Below are 20886 nucleotides of genomic sequence, written 5' to 3' on the forward strand. Positions count from 1 at the left end.
CACACACTCTCTCTCTCCCATCTTCTCTCCAGTCGTCAGTGTCCAGCAGCACAGTGAGCCAACAGGCCCTGATGAGGAAGCCCCCAGCTGCAACTTCCACCCCTGCCCCTCCGGCTGCAGCCCCCAAAGCCAACGCTTCTCCTGCTGCCACCGCTGTGCTCAAACCCACAGCCCAGGCTGCTGCTAATGCCTCTGTCACCGACAACGAGGTGGGTTCTTTATTTTGATTTGACAGGGTCAGTTTACTGTAACATTAAGGATAGTATGCTCATCCCACAGACTTAAAGTGCTTGCTTGCCAAAATCAAATGGAACACTTGTATCACCCGCTCAGTGCAAGGCTTTTCTTGAGGGTTAACTGGTAAGGGTTAGCGTAACCGAGTTAGCCATGGCTGGATGTCAGGGAGCTGTATAGTAGTGTGTGGGTTATCTTGCAGATGTAACCATGAAAATGACACTGCTCATTTACCTTCATGGTTCTCCAGCAGCTGTGGTGTGAGATGCGGCGCCACCAGATCCTGCGGGAGGAGCTGCGGCAGCGGAGGAAGCACCTGGAGTCCCTGATGGCCGAGCACCAGAGGAGGAGCGGCCTCAGCGACTCCCCCTACAAGATGGAGGACCCAGAGGGACACACCGCCTCACAGCCACTTAGCAGGGACGAGAGGTGAGCGAAGCGTTACCCCTAAATTAAGACCCCTAAATAATCTGGGGTAATTCCATGATGTGAAACATTCTGAATGTTGCAGATACAAGTAGAATGACGCTTTTAGCCGTTGTGTGCTTTCATATCTACATGAAGTGCCTTGGGAGATCGGTTTAGTCTCTGAGTGGGGCCTTAATTGACTTGTTCCTTTCCTCCTCAGGACCATGGCCACGTGGGGCGGCTCCACCCCCTGTCAGCTAGACGAGGACGGCTACCCCTCTGAGATGGGTGCTGAGGAGGAGGAGGAAGAAGAAGAGGACGGCGCAGAGTCCAGCTCCAGTGATGACCTGCATCTCTACTCCACTAGGAAGCAGAGATCCTACAGCAATAGGAAGACACTGGGCAGGTCTGTGAAATTCATACAAGGATACCCATTATTTAATTTTTTCCCTATTCAGGGCACAATAGTCTTAACCTTTTAAAAGTCTAAGCCGTGGGAGGGGACTAAGCTACATAGGGAATTGTTTTAAGATGGTCATACCATGGCTCGTTTATCTATTTGATTTAGAATTTTAGGACCACTTTGGGTATTAACCTCTCTTGGGTACGTGAGACGTTAGCGTCCCACCTCTTCAACAGCCAGTGAAAATGCTGGGCGCCAAATTCAAATACAGAAATACTCATTATAAAAATTCAGAAAACAAAACATATTTTACATAGGTTTAAAGATTAACTTCTTGTGAATCCAACCACGGTGTCAGATTTTTAAAATGCTTTACGGCGAAAGCATACCTTACGATTATTTGAGAACATAGCCCAGCAGACAAATCATTACAAACAGTAACCAGCCTAGTAGAAGTTACACAAGTCAGAAATAGAGATAAAATTAATCCCTTACCTTTGATCTTCATATGGTTGCACTCAGCAGACATTAATTTACTCAATAAATGTTCCTTTTGTTCGATAAAGTCTCTTTATATCCAAAAACCTCAGTTTTGTTCACGTTTTCTTCAGTAATCCACAGGCTCAAACGCAGTCAAAACAGGCAGACAAAAAATCCAAATTGTATCCGTAAAGTTCATAGAAACATGTCAAACGATGTTTATATTCAATCCTCAGGTTGTTTTTAGCCTAAATAATCGATAATATTTCAACCGGACAATAACGTCCTCAATATAAAAGGTAAACAAAGGCACTCTCTCGGTCCTGTGCATGAAAAAGCTCTGTGACACTTTAGGGTCCACTCATTCAGACTGCTCTTACTTCCTCATTTTTCAGAATACAAGCCTGAAACAATTTCTAAATGTTGACATCTAGTGGAAGGCATAGGAACTGCAATTTGAGTCCTAAGTCAATGGATACTGTAATTGCATTGAATAGGGGGAAAAACTTCCTGAATGGATTTTCCTCAGGTTTTTGCCTGCCAAATCAGTTCTGTTATACTCAGACACTATTTTAACAGGTTTTGGAAACTTTAGAGTGTTTCCTATCCAAATCTACCAGTTATATGCATATCATATCTTCTGGGCCCGAGAAGCAGGCAGTTTAATTTGGGCATGCTTTTCATCCAAAATTCCAAATGCTGCCCCCTACCCTAGAGAAGTTAAAAAATATATACAGTTAGATTTTAAGAAAGATCAGGAAATATTTTTGTTTTTTTTTGACACATATTTAACCCCTTATTTTTGTTGCCACTAAACTACCTCCATACTTCTATTTGTTTGCATGGGTTACCTTCAGACGAGTCCCGTGACACTTGTATAGCAAAATGGAGAAAAACCATCATGTTCGTGAGAGTCTCATCTTTCCATAGTCATAGTAGTTTTGTAGACCAAACCGTTCCGACGCTAGACTTTTTCAACATGAAAATCTGTAATGTCTTATGTTTCACTAAGTCGTGGCTGAACGACTACATTAAGAACATACAGCTGGTGGGTTATACACTATCGGCAGGATTTAACAGCAGCCTCTGGTAAGACACGGGGCGGGGCCTATGCATATATGTAAACAGCTGGTGCATGATATCTAAGGAAGGTTTTTGCTCGCCTGAGGTAGAGTATCTCATGATAAGCTGTAGACCACACTATCTACCCATAGAGTTTTCATCTGTATTTTTCGTAGCTGTCTACATACCACCACAGACCGATTGGCACTAAAACCGCACTCGATGAGCTGTACACCGCCATAAGAAAACAGGAAACCGCTCATCCAGTGGCGGCACTCCTAGTGGCCGGGGACTTTAATGCAGGGAAACTTAAATCAGTTTTACCTCATTTCTATCAGCATGTTAAATGTGCAACCAGAGGGGGAAAAATTCTAGACCACCTTTACTCCACACAGACGTGTACAAAGCTCTCCCTCGCACCTCCATTTGGCAAATCTGACCATAATTCTATCCTGATTCCTGCTTACAAGCTAAAATGAACGCAGGAAGCACCAGTGACTCTATAAAACATTGGTCAGATGAAGCAGATGCTAAACTACAGGACTGTTTTGCTAGCGCAGACTGAAATATGTTCCAGGATTCTACCGATGGCATTGAGGAGTACACCACATCAGTTACTGGCTTTATCAATAAGTGCATCAAGGACGTTGTCCCCACAGTGACTGTACATACATACACCAACCAGAAGCCATGGATTACAGGCAACATTCGCACAGAGCTAAAGGGTAGAGCTGCTGCTTTCAAGGAGCGAGACTCTAACCCGGAAGCTTATAAGAAATCCTGCTATGCCCTCCGACGAACCATCAAACAGGTAAAGCATCAATACAGGACTAAGAGCGAATCGTACTGCTCCGACGCTCGTCGGATGTGGCAGGGCTTACAAACTATTACAGCCTACAAAGGGAAGCACAGCCGAGAGCTGCTCAGTGACACGAGCCTACCAGATGAGCTAAATAATTTATTTGCTCGCTTCGAGGCAAGTAACACTGAAACATGCATGAGAGCATCAGCTGTTCCGGACGACTGTGATTACGCTCTCCACAGCCGATGTGAGTAAGACCTTTAAACAGGTCAACAGTCACAAGGCCGCAGGGCCAGACGGATTACCAGGACGTGTACTGCGAGCATGTGCTGACGAGCTGGCAAGTGTCTTCACTGACATTTTCAACCTGTCCGAGTCTGTAAAACCAACATGTTTTAAGGAGACTACCATAGTCCCTGTGCCCAAGAACACTAAGGTAACCTGCCTAAATGAATACTGACCCATAGCACTCATATCTGTAGCCATGAAATGCTTTGAAAGGCTGGTCATGACTCACATCAACACCATTATTCCAGAAACCCTAGACTCCAGTTTGCATACCGCACCAACAGATCCGCAGATCTCTATTGCACTCCACACTGCCCTTTCCCACCTGGACAAAAGGAACACCTATGTGAGAATGCTATTCATTGACTACAGCTCAGCGTTCAACACGAGTACCCTCAAAGCTGGACTTCCTGATGGGCCGCTCCCAGGTGATAATGGTTGTTAACAACACATCCGCCACGCTGAACCTCAAAATGGGGGCCCCTCAGGGGTGTGAGCTCAGTCCCCTCCTGTACTCCCTGTTCAATCGTGACTGCACGGCCAGGCACAACTACAACACAATTAAGTTTGCTGATGACACAACAGTGGTAGGCCTGATCACCTAACCCAACTCCAGTCCTAGAGAGATACTCTGGGTGTGCAGGCTTTTGTTCCACCCCATAGGTTTCTATTGATATATGGTTACATACGGTATTGTTCTTCCATTTACTTGGTTGGTATTTTCTTATTGTTGTTGCATTGTCGAGAAGGAACCTCCAAGTAAGCACTTTGTTGGATGATGTTGACCATACGTAGCCAGTTTTTATAAGACTAATAAATCTTGAATCTTGGCATCATGAAAGTTCTGGGGGAAAATTGGGTCATGCATTCACAGCAGCACCCACAACTCGTTGGACACCCAATAATACAAATATATCACTCTTCCCCCTTCTTTCTCCAGCAATGTTCTGAAGCCGCCCCAACAATTTGCATCTGTAGCTAGTGGACGACCCTCTACCCGTTCTCGAGCCAAACAACAACCACAACAACAACAACAGTCCCAAGCCCATGGCGGCATCGGGAGTGCGAGGCGCCAGGAGAACCTGCGTTGGGCGGCTGAGCTGTCATTCCAGGAGGGTTCTGGCACTGGGTCTGCGTTAGCATCACACCACTGGCAGGAGCAGGTGGGCACACTACAGAGGCAGCTGGACTTCAGCACCAGCATGTGTCAGACCCTACTGCAGGACCAGCAGGTTGGTATAGCAGTTAAGTCACCTCACACCAATACATAAGCTTATCTAAAACATTTGACATGGTTGAGGCGTGCCTGATTTAGCTTGTCAGGTACGAGGAAAGCTGGCATGAGGAGTTTGATTTCTATGTACCTGACAAGCTAAGCTATATCAAGGGAACCTCGCATGTCAATTCTTTGGAATGTATTGATTTTAGCTTGTCTGGCATTAGGGATTTGCGTGCATTTCAGACTATTCCATTGTTTTCTTTGTACCTTCCAAGCTAAATTAAGTGCCTCAAGTATTTCAAATGTTTGGAATACGTATCGAGCCATGTCTGAATTCACCAAACCAAAGGAGGTACTTGAGATTAATTTAGCTTGCCTGAGGAGTTTGTTTCCATTGTACATGACCAGCTAAGCCAAACAAAGTACACCTCAAGTATTTCAAATATTGTGTATTCACACCTGGTCTGTGTCGTGACTTTACTTTCATTAATCTGATGACTGTTATTTATCTAATCAAATAACTGTTTAATTGTTACCCAATTTAAATGAACTCATTAACAATTAACTCATTAGGAATTGGGGCACCACGAGAGCAGTTCTTGAAAGAGTTACCATCTCCCGAATTAAACTCTAAGGGTTTTTACCTATCACATCCATAAACGGTCAACGTATTAATGATAACGTTGTATCATATCATCATTCTGAACAGTTGTAACCTCTTGTATCTGCAAAAACCCCAGCCTTATGATTCAGTGCTACACAAATTGGTTTAATTATTTATTTACCAGCTAAATGGTAACACAGGATAAACATACACACTTAATACATTAGCAAAAGGTCCCTAGTGGACTAACATAATATGGCGGCTTGTTACAACGGGAAGGGGGACGTAATACTTTGGTACATTTAGAAACTACTCTCACAGTAATCATATACTTTGCACACGAACCGCCACCCGTTTGGAGTAAAGTCATCATGCATATATTTACGTGTAAATGTCTTTGTTGGTCATGAACACATGCTTTGTTTGTAAATTATGTTGGAGTGTACCTCTAGCTCTCCGTAAGTAAAAAGGAAAAAAAATGGTGCCGTCTGGTTTGTTTAATATAGGGAATTGAAGTATATTTTAGCAATTCCATTTACTTTTGATACTTAAGTATTTTAAACCAAATACTTTTAGACTTTTACTCAAGTAGTAGTTACTGGGTGACTTTCACTTTTACTTGAGTAATTTTCTATTAAGGTATCCTTACTTTTACTCAAGTATGACAATTGGGTACTCTGTCCACCACTGATACATTTTAAGTTACAGTAGTTCCTTTCTATAAAAACATATGACATCACAAAATAACAACCAAATGACATTAGTGTTCTTTTAGGTCATGTCTGCCCATTCCCCATGTTGTATGTTAGAAATATTGTTCCAGTATTTCCTGTAGAACGTGTTAGCGTTTCGGTGGGAAATGTCTATGTAGACAAACATTGGAGAGGGATGTTCTCTCCTTGATTTACTACCCCCCCCCCCCCACCAGCTCCCTTCTCTCCCCTCTGTGTGTGTGAGAGGGGGTACGGCTGAAGTTATTTATTGCAAAGCTTATCTGACCTATTTGGAGTCAGGACATCTGTTTTCACCCAACCTACAGAAAAGGTAGCAGCAACCTAAGTAATGTTTGGCATTTCTGCTCGCTTTCCTTTCTGTTCATTGTCTATTACATTTCACTAAGGTCAATAAAGTACGTTAATAAAGAAAATGTATTACTCACGCCAGTCTTGTGTTAGAGGTGCCTAAATGGATTTTCTCTGCGTTGTCATTGATATAGCATGGTGGCGGTGACACTTAACCTATAGGGCATGGTGTTGAATTTTGAATTTATTCAGCGTGTGTCGTCCTGATGGAAATGCAAACGCTGCTATTCCTTTTATAGAAATCAGCCGTTGGCTTGAGATCCTATTTGACTGGGTGTCAGAACCTGTATGGGGAAACCAATTGACAGACAGGTTCATGAATACAGTTTTGTTCTCTTCTCCTTCTTTCTATCTCTCTTTCAAACTTTCTTTCTCTCTCCACACACACGCTTTCTACATCTCTTCTTCTCACTCTTCTACCTGTTTTCCTTGTCCCTACCCGTTCTCCCCTCCCCCCTCTCCAGACGTTGTCCTACATGCTCCAGACCCTGCTGACAGGACCGTACAACGCGCTGCCCAACAACCTGTCCTCCCCCCAGGTCCACCTGGTCATGCACCAGCTCAGCCAGTGTTACACACAGCTGGCCTGGCAGCAGAACAATGCCGAAAGGTAGAACAAACACACACAAAAAATCAACTAGAAATACGGATTCTATTGGTTTATTTACATTTTTGTCATTTAGCAGAGCGACTTTTTCGTACTGGTCCAACTGTGGGAATCGAACCCACAATTCTAGCGTTGCAAGCGCCATTCTCTACCACCTGAGCCACACAGGACCCATTTGACACAGATAATGTACAACAAACATTGCTATGTATACTGTAGCTAATTCTCATCTGAAGTCCCCAGATACTTTACTAGTTTAATGATATGTTAATGTCACTGGCTCAATGTATTGCATGAGGGAAATGATCAGTGTCTGTTTTCCAGACCTTACAATTCAGTTGAACATTTATTCATTGCAGCTTTCATTTGTTAGGTTCACACGCATCTCATGTCTACATTAGTTTATAGCTCTAAGTGCATAGCCAATCATGGTTAAATGACTATCTGGAGTACATGTGAACATGACATCAGGTTTAAACATGACTTGTGAATACAAGAATGTGGTTAGGTTTTAACACTTGACTTGCCTGTATTTGTCCCCAGACTGAAACTGGTGCTGAGCGAACTGCTTCGTCAACAACAACAGCAGCCGCCGCCCTCCTCGTCGTCAGGTCAGCAGGCCCAAAACCAGGGCTCCACTTCCCGGGACTCCGGCAGTGCCTGTCCCCCCTTCTCCCCCACCAGTCTCTTTCTCCCCTTCATCTCCTCCATGCCCCCCTCCCTGAACCTGCCTCCCGGCCTGGCCAGATTCTCACCCCTCTCCTCCGGTACGCCTTCCAACACCCCTTTATACATACATCTTCCATCCATTGTTTTTCGATCCTTCCTCGTTGATGTTATGACATATGTTTTGTATGAGTGAGTTCTCAAAGTAATGAAAAATCCAAGAATGTACACAGTGTATACCAAACATTAGGAACAACCCCTCAGAACCGCCTCAATTCGTCAGGGCATGGACTCTATAAGGTGTCAAGTGTTCCACAGGGATGCTTGCGCCCATGACAACTCCAATGCGTCCCACAGTTGTCAAGTTGGCTGGGTGTTCTATTGGGTGGTGGACCATTTTTGATACACACGGGAAACTGTTGCGTGTGAAAAACCCATTAGCGTTGCACTTCTTGACACAAACCAGTGTGCTTGGCACCTACTACCATATGCTGTTCAAAGGCACTTAAATTCTTGCCCATTCACCCTCTGAATGGCACACATACAAAATCCATGTCTCAAGGCTTAACAATCCTTAAACCTGTCTCTTTTAAAGCTTTCATCTCATCAGTCTGTCATGGAAAGAGCAGGTGTTCTTAACGTTTTTGTGTAGTTAGTGTTCAAATGAAGTCTCTTTCAGGAACTGGGTGTGCAAAAATTTAATAATGTCATAGAAGGCACTCTTTAAATACTCGTCACCTTGACCCAGTTCAATTCAGAGGTTAGCTTTAGAAATGGAGAAGCTCTGGCACATATGTGTTATAGAGGGCATACTGGAATAGTAGGAGAAATTCCTGATTTGATATGTTTGTAACCAAGTGTTTTCTAGATTACGATATACGCAGGTTGACATCAGTCTTGTCCTGGAGGCAGAACTGAACGATTTCCCCTTAAATAAGCCAGTCAAAATTGTCTATTGTAAAAATTCATAAAATTAAAAGCTTTTTAGTCTTAGTTTTTAGATTAGGGTTAGCAAGTGGGGTTAGGTTTAACATCAGATTTGATGACTTTGTGGCTATGCCAGCTAGTGACCACGCTGCAGATTTGCCTCCAGAACCAGATTCATGATGGAAAAACTGCTACCCTGCACAATATACCTCAATATGTGTGCTCACTTCATTTCTTTCTCTCCTCCACAGGGTTTAACTTCAACCCCATGTTCCCTTCTGCTATGGGGGAGTTCCCTCAGAGTGCTGGTGGCCAAGTCAGCCCAGACAACCACCAGCAGCAGCTGGATCCCAACACCTCAGTCAAGACAGAGTACTTGAGCTTCCCCCCGCCCCTACAATGCTCCCCACTCAACACTATAGACAAAAGGTGTGTGTTAGTGATTGATTGGAGAAAAAAATCATATCATGATATTGTATCGATTATTACTGACGTTTGACTCCAAGTATCGGCTGTACCTGTGCTAGCGCTAGTCGGCTGTACCTGTGCCAAAACTCCAGTATTTATTCATCCTATAGCATGTTCTCCGTCTTTTTGTTAAATAGTGAGCCAACATGCTTTCAGTACTTCTATTTCCCTGACTGATCAAAACTATTTTTCTCTTGCCCCTTTGCAGCAGACGTATAGTGAGCAATATGTTTGGAACATCAAATCGCAATACATATAGAATCGCAATGCATATCGTATTGGCACCTAAGTATCGTGATGTCCCTTGCAATTCCCCGGCCTGTGTGTGTGTGCGTGCAAAGAATGAAAGGCATACTTCATTGCTACTTAGTTCTCTCTTACTCACACATTTTTTCCTTCGTTAGTCCAAACATCTTTCTGTCTGTATCCATCCCACCAGGCCCCAGAGGCAGAATGAAGGAACCGGCAGTCGTGGCCATGAATCTGGCTGGCTCAACGTCTCCCAGCCTCCAGCTCCTATCACTGAATCCCCCTCCCCTCTACTCCATAGAGGGGCTAACAACACCCGGCCCCAGGCCTTCGACCAGGCCTTCCAGGAGAGCTCCAGCAGCATGCCGGACCCGGCTGACCCCACCATCATCACCAAGGCCTTCAGGGCAGGGCGTAAGGCCTCTGCCCAGGCAAGCCTGGCCTCCCGCGACAAGACGCCCAACTCCAAGAGGAGGACCCGGCTGGCCAAGGGACACCACAAGAACACTGGTACGGGGACATGGGATACTGTGTAGGGACCTTTAATGATTTATATTGAGTGCTTTTTCTCTAAAACTTGACATTTCCTTCCTCTCCGGCAGCTCAGTTAGGAAGGCCGGGAGCTAACTCGCTCCAACCATCACCACTGTGTAGCACCTGCCTGTTGATATATTTACAAGATCATAAGACTAGAGATTTGAAGACCTCTCAATATTTCGGAGACACAAATGAAACAGTATTGCTCAAGGCGACTTGGTCAACACTGTCTATTAAAAAGATGAATGCACAAATAGGGTATTATTTTAAACATACGATGTGTGTAAATGTTTATTTTTGCATATCTCATACTTTCTCCCCTCTATTTGTTTTGTGTGTTTCTCTTTCCTTGCTTGTGTATCTCCAGGAGTGGAGAGTGACAGCGTGTCCAGCACGGCCGACTTTGTCCAGAAGAGGGTGCCGCAGCCCCATCGCCAGCGGGACCAGAACCAGAGCCTGCTTGACAAACTGACCCAGGAGAAACTGGACACCAAGACGGGCAACAAGCCCAACGACCTCTCCTCCGGTACAAAAACTTGACCCGATCACACTACACCTTGTCCACTCACATCTTCAGTTATTCATTATTATTGTTATTTGAGTTTATGTCCTCACCTTTTTGTAACGTAACCACGTTTTACTTTTTTGTTTATTTATTTTTTGTTTATTTATGTCATTACTTTTTGTTGATTTTCCTCACAGCCTATGCTTGGAGAACACCTTTCCTCTCTAACAGAATTGCATGCACTGAAGTGCCAGGTAAACTCACCCCTAGCACACAGCTAAGCACCAGCTAACACTGATTGTCACTGATTTGAAGTTTGGGGTGTTTTTTTCACAACTTTTGTGTAATATCGGTCATCCAAGCACCTCATGCATGTAATAGTTCAACTTTTAACGGACTCAAACTAGATTCCAACCTTAGTGTAACCTTCGAGTCTCTCGCTTGATCTAATGGACTAATGGCTAACAATTGAAAGGGAAAGGGGGATACCTAGTCCGTTGTCCAACTGAATGTATTCAACTGAAATGTGTCTTCCGCATTTAACCCAACCCCTCTGAATCAGAGTAATATGCTTGGCATTCTAATTGGCTTAAAAAAAAATGTTTTTTTAAATGCAATTGCTTTTTCTTTTACATTTAGGAATTTGTTAGAATGTGTTGCATTGTACAGTATCATTGCCTTCGATACATTACTCTTAGAGAACTACTAGGTGCGCAGGCTTTTCCTCCAACTCTACTCTAACACGTCTGATTCAGCCAATCAAGGTCCTGATGAAGGTATGTTTCAGCAGAGCTGGAGCCAAAGACTACACCCCGCCACCTGTGCAATACTGGATGGATATATCTCCCCAATAGACTGCCACATATGACTGCTTCTTATACTTGCGACAACATCTTCTTGAGTGTCTGTCTTGCGTTTTAACACCTCCAGATGCCAGCAGTGACTTCTCCCTGTTCGAGGCCCTGAGGGAGACCATCTACTCGGAGGTGGCCACGCTCATCTCCCAGAACGAGTCGCGGCCCCACTTCCTCATCGAGCTCTTCCACGAGCTGCAGCTGCTCAACACTGACTACCTGCGCCAGAGGGCACTCTACACCCTACAGGTAAACCCGTCCGAATGAGGATCTAGTGCTGATCCTAGACCACCACTCCTACTCTGAGACTGTAAATAGTATTTCATACAATCTATGGGTGAACCTCCTAGGAATGGATACAAGCCACAAGGAGCTGCTGATAAAGACCTGAGGTGTCAAAATGTTGTTGATAAATCATGTAGGAGCATAGAATGCAGTGTTTTTTTTCTTTTTCTAAATGTACAGCTCATGCTTGTAACCTTCTTCCTTGCTGTTGGATTCTCATGTTTAACCATGTCTTTTTGCTGTTGACCTCCAGGACATAGTGACCAGGCACCTGACGGAGAAGAGTGCGGCCGAGTACCAGGCCTCCACCCTGGGCCCTGTGGCCTGGGCAGCCGGCTCCCAGTCAGAGCTCACCCCCAGTGAGAGCCTGGCCACCAGCGACGGGGTGAGACAGATGGATTTACACACACACACACACACACACACCTGCCTCATTAAATCACTTGCCTGTCATATCTCCCACTCCCTCTTTTCTCTTCTCAAGCTTTCCCTATCTCTCGCTCTTTTCTCTAGCTCTCTTGCCCATGTCTCATTCCTGACAGCTCTCACTTTTTCTCAACATCTCTCGCTCTTTCTAGCCATCCATCTTAAACACTGTCCATCTATTTTTATTTCACTCTCATCCATCTTAAACACTTCGTCCATCACTTTTTCTCTCTCTCCCTACCTCATTTGTCGTCGTCGTCCCCCCCCCCCCGTCTTTGAAATCCAGTGCTCCAGTTGTCAGTAAGGCTGTGCCTTGAGGCCCATCCGTCAGTCTGAGCGAAACGTTGCGGTTGCTGCCTGCCGGACAGATTAGATGTGTGGCTGGGCATGTCTTTGTTCTAGCCTAGGTCCCCGGATGTTTCGCTAAATTATAACAATCCCTTTTGTCTTTGTAAATCACTCCTTTGTTCCCCAGTGATGGATGAGATGCCCGATTTCCACATGTTTGGAGAAAAGGATACAAGGGCAGATGCGCTGCCCATTGTTTTTAGTCTTTTGCATCCCTCGCTAATTTCACGAGATGGAATAGACGCAAAATCGGTCAAGGGAGTTTAGCAGAGCGGTCTCTGCAATGAATCAACGTTTTTTTGTTGTTCTCCCCCCTCTCTTCCTCATTTGGACAATGAAGGATGAATGGGTTCTCGTTTAGGATTCTTTTTTTTCTTCTTAATTGTGTTTGTTAGCCCCCATGGGTGAGTGGTGTGTGACTGAATTCCCTTTTTACCTCTCTCTCAGGATGTGTCGGAGAAGAACATCCGGGTCATCAAGCATCATGTCCCGAGTAAGAGGCTGAACGACGCAGAATCGGTAGACAACGAGAGCACCCTGTCCACCACCTCCAACCTGGAGCCGTTCGCTAACGACGACTTAGGTATAAAATAGAATAAAAAATTACATGCTCTAATATACAGCACATTAGGTTAAATAACTTCAGGTTGTGGCCAGTTGAGTTTATTATCCCGCATTGCTCTTATAATACCCTTCTCTTGTGTTCTCTCGCTCTCTCCCTCCTCTCTCCTGCCACTTGCAATGCTGTGCTGCCAGGTAACACAGTGATCCACTTAGACAAGGCTCTAGCCAGGATGAGGGAGTACGAGCGCATGAAGCTCAAGGCTGAGTTTAGCCCCAACACCACCGCTGCTACCGCCTCTGAGGCCTCTGCTAACTCTTCTGCTAGCGCTGCTCAGCTGCTGGAAGGTACACCTCTCTCTCTCTCGACTTCTCTCTGTTCTACATCTCTCTATCTCTGGTAGAAATGCGTAACGCTTGCTCTCCAAAGCCATGTGCTTCGTCCCACTCTCCGGTGTTGCGGTCGGTGGCACTCCCACACACGTGTTTCCAAGTGCAAAGCACTTTGGCTGTCTGCGATCTCATGTAGAGTCCTTGATGTGTGCAGTGGCGCCCTCACGCACTTAGTAAAGAAAAAGGGGATGTGGCAATGGTGTGCTGAGCTGTTTTGATTTCTCTTGGTGCCAGCTTACAAAACACACACCTCAGATGGGAGATAATAATAAGTCTGTGTGTGTGTGTGTGTGTGTGTGTAAAGGTGCGGGAGTCTGGTCAGGTGATGTCCACTGTCCCCAGATCGACACCCAGCAGCTGGACAGACAGATTAAGGCCATAATGACCGAAGTCATCCCCTTCCTCAAGGTAGGAACCCAGGACCCGCCTCAATACTCTATAGTGGTCTCCTGTCCTTCATTTATACTAGGGGTGGTCAATCCTCATCCTGGAAAGCTACTGGTCTGGATGTGCCCAAGCCTAGCTCAGATAATCCCTACCATTGTGTAGCAGAGTTGTCATAATGCTTCAGCGAATGTACATTATCCCAGGGGCGTTGGCAGACACAATGTAAGTAACTTAATTTGTGTCCCTCTAATTGCCATGAATGCAAATCATGTACCTATGGACCAGTTATACTGTTAGCACTGAGACGGTGTGCCCTAGTAGGAAGTGTGCAGCTCACCCTGCACTATCAGCTCAAATGTAAATAACATGAGCATGTCTACTTATGCTAAGCTTCCCATTTAAAGCAATGAAAACAATCAAGCATCCCAGAAAAGTGCTAAAAATAGCCCACATTAACATATGTAGCCTAAGAAACAATATTCTATCTCTGAAACACACGTTGATAACACCTTTGATACAGTGGTAGCAATACATGGTTATAACATCTACAGAAAATACAGAAATGCCAATGGTGGAGGTGTGGCTGTTTTTATATTCAGAACCACATACCTGTAAAGCTTAGAGGATCTCATGTTAAATACTGTTGAAGTAATATGGCTACATGTATGTGATCTCAACAGAGGTATACTTTGTGGGTGATTTTAAATATTGACTGGCTTTCATCAAGCTGCCCACTGAAGAAAAAGTTTCAAACTAACCAGTGCCTGCAACCTGGTTCAGGTTATCAGTCAACCTACCCGGGTAGTTGCAAACAGCACAGGAATGAAATCATCAACATGTATTGATCACATCTTCACTAATGCTGCAGAAATTTACCTTAAAGCAGTATCCAAATCCATAGGATGTAGTGATCACAATATAATAGCCGTATCTAGGAAAATAAAAAGTTCCAAAGACTGGGCCTAATAGTGTGAGGTCAAACAATATGTTTTGTATTGATTCCTATGTTGATGTAAAGAATATTTGTGGTGTGTAATGAGGAGCAACCAGACGCTGCGCTTGGCACATTTATGAAATTGCTTATTCCAGTTACGAAAAAGCATGCACCCATATTTAAGAAAATAACAAAAAATTGTTAAATCCCCTTGGATTGATGAGGAATTCAAAAACGGTATGGTTGAGGGATGAGGCAAAAGGAATGGCAAGTCTGGGTGCACAACCGATTGACAAACGTACTGAAAATTGAGAAATCATGTGACTAAACTGAGTACAAAGAGGAAACTATAATATGAAACAAAGATGAATGATAGTAAAAAGCTTTGGTGTGCATCTTAAATGAAATGTTGGGCAAAAAGGCAATCTCTGCTCCATTCATTGAATCAGATGGCTCATTCTTCACAAAACCCACTGATATTGCCAATGACTAACTTAGGCATGACGTGCCAGCAACAAATGCTGACACTACACATCCAAGTATAACTGATTTAAATTTGGAAAGACGAGCATTGTAATTCCATAAAGCGAGTGTGGAAGAAGTGAAAATATTATTGTTGTCTATCAACAATGACAAGCAACCAGGGTCTGACAACTTGGAAAATGACTGAGGATAATAGCAGACAATATTGCCACATCTTTTATATATATATATTTTTTTTTTCACCTTTATTTAACCAGGTAGGCCAGTTGAGAACAAGTTCTCATTTACAACTGAAACCTGGCCAAGATAAAGCAAAGCAGTGTGACAAAAACAACACCACGGAGTTACACGTGGGATAAACAAACGTACAGTCAATAACACAATAGAAAAAGCTATGTACCGTGTGTGCAAATGTAGAAGATTCGGGAGGTAAGGCAATAAATAGGCCATAGAGGTGAAATAATTACAATTTAGCATTAACACTGGAGTGATAGATGTGCAGATGATGATGTGCAAGTAGAGATACTGGGGTGCAAAAAGATAAATAACAATATGGGGATGAGGTAGTTGGGTGTGCTATTTACAGATTGGCTGTGTACAGGTACAGTGATTGGTAAGCTGCACTGACAGCTGATGCTTAAAGTTAGAGAGGGAGATATAAGTCTCCAGCTTCAGTGATTTTTGCAATTCGTTCCAGTCATTGGCAGCAGAGAACTGGAAGGAAAGGCGGCCAAATGAGGTGTTGGCTTTGGGGATGACCAGTGAAATATACCTGCTGGAGTGCGTGCTACGGGTGGGTGTTGCTATGGTGACCATTGATCTGAGATAAGGTGGAGCTTTACCTAGCAAAGACTTATAGATGACCTGGATCTAGTGGGTTTGGCGGCGAATATGAAGTGAGGGCCACCCAACGAGAGCATACAAGTCACAGTGGTGGGTAGTATATGGAGCTTTGGTGACAAAACGGATGGCACTGTGAGACTGCATCCAATTTGCTGAGTAGAGGGTTTGGGGGCTATTTTGTAAATGACATCGCCAAAGTTAAGGATCGGTAGGATAGTCAGTTTTACGAGGGTATGTTTGGCAGCGTGAGTGAAGGAGGCTTTGTTGCGAAATAGGAAGCCGATTTCTAGATTTAATTTTGGATTGGAAATGCTTAATGTGAGTCTGGAAGGAGAGTTCAGTCTAACCAGACACCTAGGTATCTGAAGTTGTCCACGTCTACTGTTGTGTGGTCATGTGCCACAAAGAGGGACCTCAGAAATGTACAATTGGCTCAGAACAGGTCAGCACGGCTGGCCCTTAAATGTACACGGAGAGATAACATTAATAATATGCATGTACATCTCTCATTACTTCGTAAGAAGTGTTGACATGCTGAATGCACAGAGGTGTCTGTTTTTAAACAACTAGCACACAGCTCGGACACCCATGCATACCTCACAAGACAAGCCACCAGATGTTTCTTCACAATCCCCAGGTCAAGAACAGACTATGGGAGGCACACAGTACTATAGAGCCATGACTACATGGAACTCTAATCCACATCAGGTAACTGATGCAAGCAGTGGAATCGGATAAAAAATATTTAAAAAAACACCTTGTGGAACAGCTGGGACTGAAGAGACACTCAGGAACAGACACTCATACGCACACACACGCTAGCACACCCACTCTACACACACGTACGTTATAATATTGTTGTATGGTGGTATTAGACATTTTGTATTGTAGTGGTGTAATAATGTTATATGATGTACTGTTTTATGTGTGATGTAAGTGCCATAAATGTGTTTGGACCCCAGGAAGAGTTGACAGCAGCTAATGGGGATCCCTAATAAATACAAATGTGCAGACTCATGCTACATTTGGAATGAACTTAAGAATATTGTGACTGTGTGACTTGAGCAATTTTTCACTATTGGCAATGGAAAAGCCCTTGTTTTTGCTTTGACAAACAATTTGGCAAACTAGCATGATTTTGAATCCAGAAACAGTCAGGTACCCAGGCTAGCAATATACTATGTTAAAGGCAAAGAACTGAAAGAGGTTGTTTTTGTTCTTGTGGTCTGTCAGGAGCACATGGACGAGGTGTGTTCCAACCAGCTGCTGACGTCGGTGCGGCGCATGGTGCTCACCCTCACCCAGCAGAACGACGAGAGCAAGGAGTTTGTCCGCTTCTTCCACCGACAGCTGGGAGGCATACTGCAGGTATGATATAGCAAATTTAGAGGTTTCCCCCACTGCGTCTCAAACCTCAGATTTAGTCCGGTAACTGTTTATTTTGGTATAAGAGCTGAAAACATCCACTCGAACAAGTTAACAAAGTGCAGACTAATATAAGAATTTATATCCAGAAATATTGGTTCAGCCATTTTAAGATTGGTATCAGCAAATATTTTTTATAACTAAGCCAAGGTAGACCACAGCCTGTTTCCATGGGAACAAATGAGCTATAGTGGGCAGAACAAGCAAGGAGGGGGCAAGAGCCAAGCACGAGCTAGTGAGATCCTATTGGTTCAGCCATTTTTTAAAATAAGTATCAGTGTGCAGCTTTCTTAGACAGATTTTCTCAACACCTATTCTATCTAGTGCTGTCTTTAGCTTATCGTTATTGTCAAAATAGAGTCCTAAGTTTCTCTCCCTCCCCTCAGGACTCTCTGAGTAAGTTTGCAGGACGTACTCTAAAGGACTGTGGCGAGGACCTGCTTGTGGAGATCTCTGAGATCCTGTTTAACGAGCTGGCCTTCTTCAGACTCATGCAAGACCTGGACAGCAACAGCAGTAGTACTGCTACTATAGCTAACTCCCAGGCCAGGCACAAGACCCACAAGAGACCTGATAATAACCAAGTCAAGCAGGAACACAGGAATGAGGTAGGTGGAGGGGATAGGGGTGTGGGTGAGTTTTCATATTGGATTTGTGTGTCATTCAATCTAATACGAAATGAGCGAATACATTTCAAGACAAGTGAACATTTGACTACTTTCAGGAGAACAAGTCTCCGGAGGTCGAGAAGTCCTTTTCCCCAGCATATCTCGATGAAGACAAAGTGAGGAAATCAACATTCAACATCTGATTTTCTTGTGTGGTTTCAAGCCAGATCTGTCTCTTTAAACTACACATAGTGTAATCCAGGGGTGTCAAACTCAGAAAATGTGTTATTTCTTTGCCGTCGACGCTCCCGAACTGTCTAGCTTTCATTTCAGTGATTATTAGCAAGCTGGACAATGTATAAATGTAGGTCCATTATAATTTCTACAATTTCAATTTGGTTTAGTCATTTTAAAGTGTGTGTGTACTCAGCAAAAAAAGAAACTTCCTCTCACTGTCAACTGTGTTTATTTTCAGTAAACTTAACATGTGTACATTTTTGTATGAACATAAGATTCAACAACTGAGACATAAACTGAACAAGTTCCACAGACGTGATTAACAGAAATTGAATAATGTGTCCCTGAACAAAGGGGGGGGGTCAAAAGTAACAGTATATGGTGTGGCCACCAGCTGCATTAAGTAATGCAATGCATCTCCTCATGGACTGCACCATATTTGCCAGTTCTTGCTGGGAGATGTTACCCCACTCTTCCACCAAGGCACCTGCAAGTTCCCGGACATTTCTGGGGTGAATGGCCCTAGCCCTCACCCTCCGATCCAACAGGTCCCAGACATGCTCAATGGGATTGAGATCCGGGCTCTTCGCTGGCCATGGGAGAACATTGACATTCCTGTCTTGCAGGAAATCACACACAGAATGAGCAGTATGGCTGGTTGCATTGTCATGCTGGAGGGTCATGTCAGGATAATCCTGCAGGAAGGGTACCACATGAGGGAGGAGGATGTCTTCCCTTTAACGCACAGCGTTGAGATTGCCTCCAATGACAACAAGCTCAGTCCGATGATGCTGTGACACACCGCCCCAAACCATGACAGACCCTCCACCTCCAAATCGATCCCACTCCAGAGTATAGGCCTCAGTGTAATGCTCATTTCTTCGACGATAAATGCGAATCCAACCATCACCCCTAGTGAGACAAAACCGCGACAGCGAAGAGCACTTTTTGCCAGTCCCGTCTGGTCTAGCGATGGTGGGTTTTTGCCCATAGGCGACGTTGTTGCCGGGGATGTCTGAGGACCTGCCTTACAACAGGCCTACAAGCCCTCAGTCCAGCCTCTCTCAGCCTATTGCGGACAGTCTGAGCACTGATGGAGGGATTGTGCGTTCCTGGTGTAACTCGGGCAGTTGTTGCCATCCTGTACCTGGCCCACAGGTGTGATGTTCAGATGTACCGATCCTGTGCAGGTGTTACACATGGTCTGCCACTGCGAGGACAATCAGCTGTTCGTCCTGTCTCCCTGTAGCGCTGTCTTAGGCATCTCGCAGTACAGATATTGCAATTTATTGCCCTCGCCACATCTGCAGTACTCATGCCTCCTTGCAGCATGCCTAAGGCACGTTCGCGCAGATGAGCAGGGACCCTGGGCATCTTTCTTTTGTGTTTTTCAGAGTCAGTAGAAAGGCCTCTTTAGTGTCCTAAGTTTTCATTTCTGTGACCTTAATTGCCTACCGTCTGTAAGCTGTTAGTTTCTTAACGACCGACCGTTCCACAGGTGCATGTTCATTAATTGTTTATGGTTCATTGAACAAGCATGGGAAACAGTGTTTAAACCCTTTACAATTAAGTTATTTGGATTTTTACGAATTATCTTTGAAAGACATGGTCCTGAAAAAGGGACATTTCTTTTTTGCTGAGTTTATAGATATACATATTTAAAAATATATATATATATATATATATATATCTTTGACACCCCTGGTGTAGTCTAAAGGTTGGGATTAAGGCGTGTAAATGTCTTAACTTTTTACATCTCACTCTGTGTGCCAGGATGAAGACGAGACGGAGCAGAAAGAGACCGAGAGGGAGCAGCACGGAGGAGAGGGGAAGGACAGCAGGAGCAGCGAGACCTCTGAGATGGAGGAGGAAGAGGGGGCTAGAGAGGGACTGCTTCACTCGATTAGTGAGTGAACACTACAATGCGAGAAGCCTCAATTCGCCTTAAAGCTACTCTGTAAAAGGAGTTAGTTCAACCACGGAAAACCTTGCTAGTGACCGTAGCTACTAGAGGAAGCTTGTGATCGAGTGTTCTGCAGGTTCACAATGGAGGATTTGTTGTGAATCTTTATGGTCACGTCATTACAACTGTCGCCAACCTGTTTCCAACAAAGTAAACTCCTACTAGGATTATGACGAGTGCCACACCCATGACTAGTTCTCCTAGTGCTAACCCTTCATTGTTTGTGTTCTTTGCCAGGTCTGTCCAAGGCGGAGACCCAGGCCCTGACTAACTACGGCAGTGGGGAGGATGAGAACGAGGTAGAGATGGAGGAGTTTGAAGCTGAGCCCCAGGACGTCCAGACCTCCCTGCAGGCTAGCAATGATGGCGGAGAGCAACGGGTTAGGACACACACACACACTCAGTACACACACTTCCGTTAGACTGTCTGGTTACCATCTTCTCCTGTATTTCAGGTAGCAGCAAATGAAGCCCCATCAAATGGAAACCGAGAGACGAAGTCTGACCAAGAAAGCTCTGGGAGTAACGATGGTAAGAACGCTCACTGTTGTTTTTCTGTCTCTTGGCTTTGTCAGCCAAAATAGTACCTGTTTTTCCA

General features: G+C 44.4%; 1 protein-coding gene across 13 annotated transcripts in view; it reads left to right on the forward strand.

Annotated features, from left to right (window-relative positions):
• Nucleotides 1-20886, forward strand: part of LOC139566895 (pericentriolar material 1 protein-like) — a 40859-nt gene that overhangs the window by 17047 nt on the left and 2926 nt on the right. For 5 of the 13 annotated variants that reach the window (XM_071388251.1, XM_071388248.1, XM_071388255.1 and 2 more), the window contains exons 16-36: nucleotides 33-209; nucleotides 485-663; nucleotides 863-1048; nucleotides 4618-4921; nucleotides 7047-7192; nucleotides 7733-7956; nucleotides 9034-9211; nucleotides 9690-10009; nucleotides 10404-10562; nucleotides 10739-10795; nucleotides 11472-11644; nucleotides 11934-12065; nucleotides 12902-13037; nucleotides 13211-13363; nucleotides 13713-13816; nucleotides 17289-17423; nucleotides 17867-18088; nucleotides 18205-18264; nucleotides 20099-20231; nucleotides 20526-20668; nucleotides 20744-20819. In XM_071388251.1, the coding sequence (XP_071244352.1) occupies nucleotides 33-209; nucleotides 485-663; nucleotides 863-1048; nucleotides 4618-4921; nucleotides 7047-7192; nucleotides 7733-7956; nucleotides 9034-9211; nucleotides 9690-10009; nucleotides 10404-10562; nucleotides 10739-10795; nucleotides 11472-11644; nucleotides 11934-12065; nucleotides 12902-13037; nucleotides 13211-13363; nucleotides 13713-13816; nucleotides 17289-17423; nucleotides 17867-18088; nucleotides 18205-18264; nucleotides 20099-20231; nucleotides 20526-20668; nucleotides 20744-20819 (3397 nt within the window). The remainder of the gene's footprint in view (nucleotides 1-32; nucleotides 210-484; nucleotides 664-862; nucleotides 1049-4617; nucleotides 4922-7046; nucleotides 7193-7732; nucleotides 7957-9033; nucleotides 9212-9689; nucleotides 10010-10403; nucleotides 10563-10738; nucleotides 10796-11471; nucleotides 11645-11933; nucleotides 12066-12901; nucleotides 13038-13210; nucleotides 13364-13712; nucleotides 13817-17288; nucleotides 17424-17866; nucleotides 18089-18204; nucleotides 18265-20098; nucleotides 20232-20525; nucleotides 20669-20743; nucleotides 20820-20886) is intronic. The other 8 variants (XM_071388253.1, XM_071388261.1, XM_071388258.1 and 5 more) reach the window with 7 other exon arrangements.

This window comes from Salvelinus alpinus, chromosome 39 (genome assembly GCF_045679555.1).
Source record: "Salvelinus alpinus chromosome 39, SLU_Salpinus.1, whole genome shotgun sequence".
Classification (NCBI taxonomy): Eukaryota; Metazoa; Chordata; class Actinopteri; order Salmoniformes; family Salmonidae; genus Salvelinus; species Salvelinus alpinus.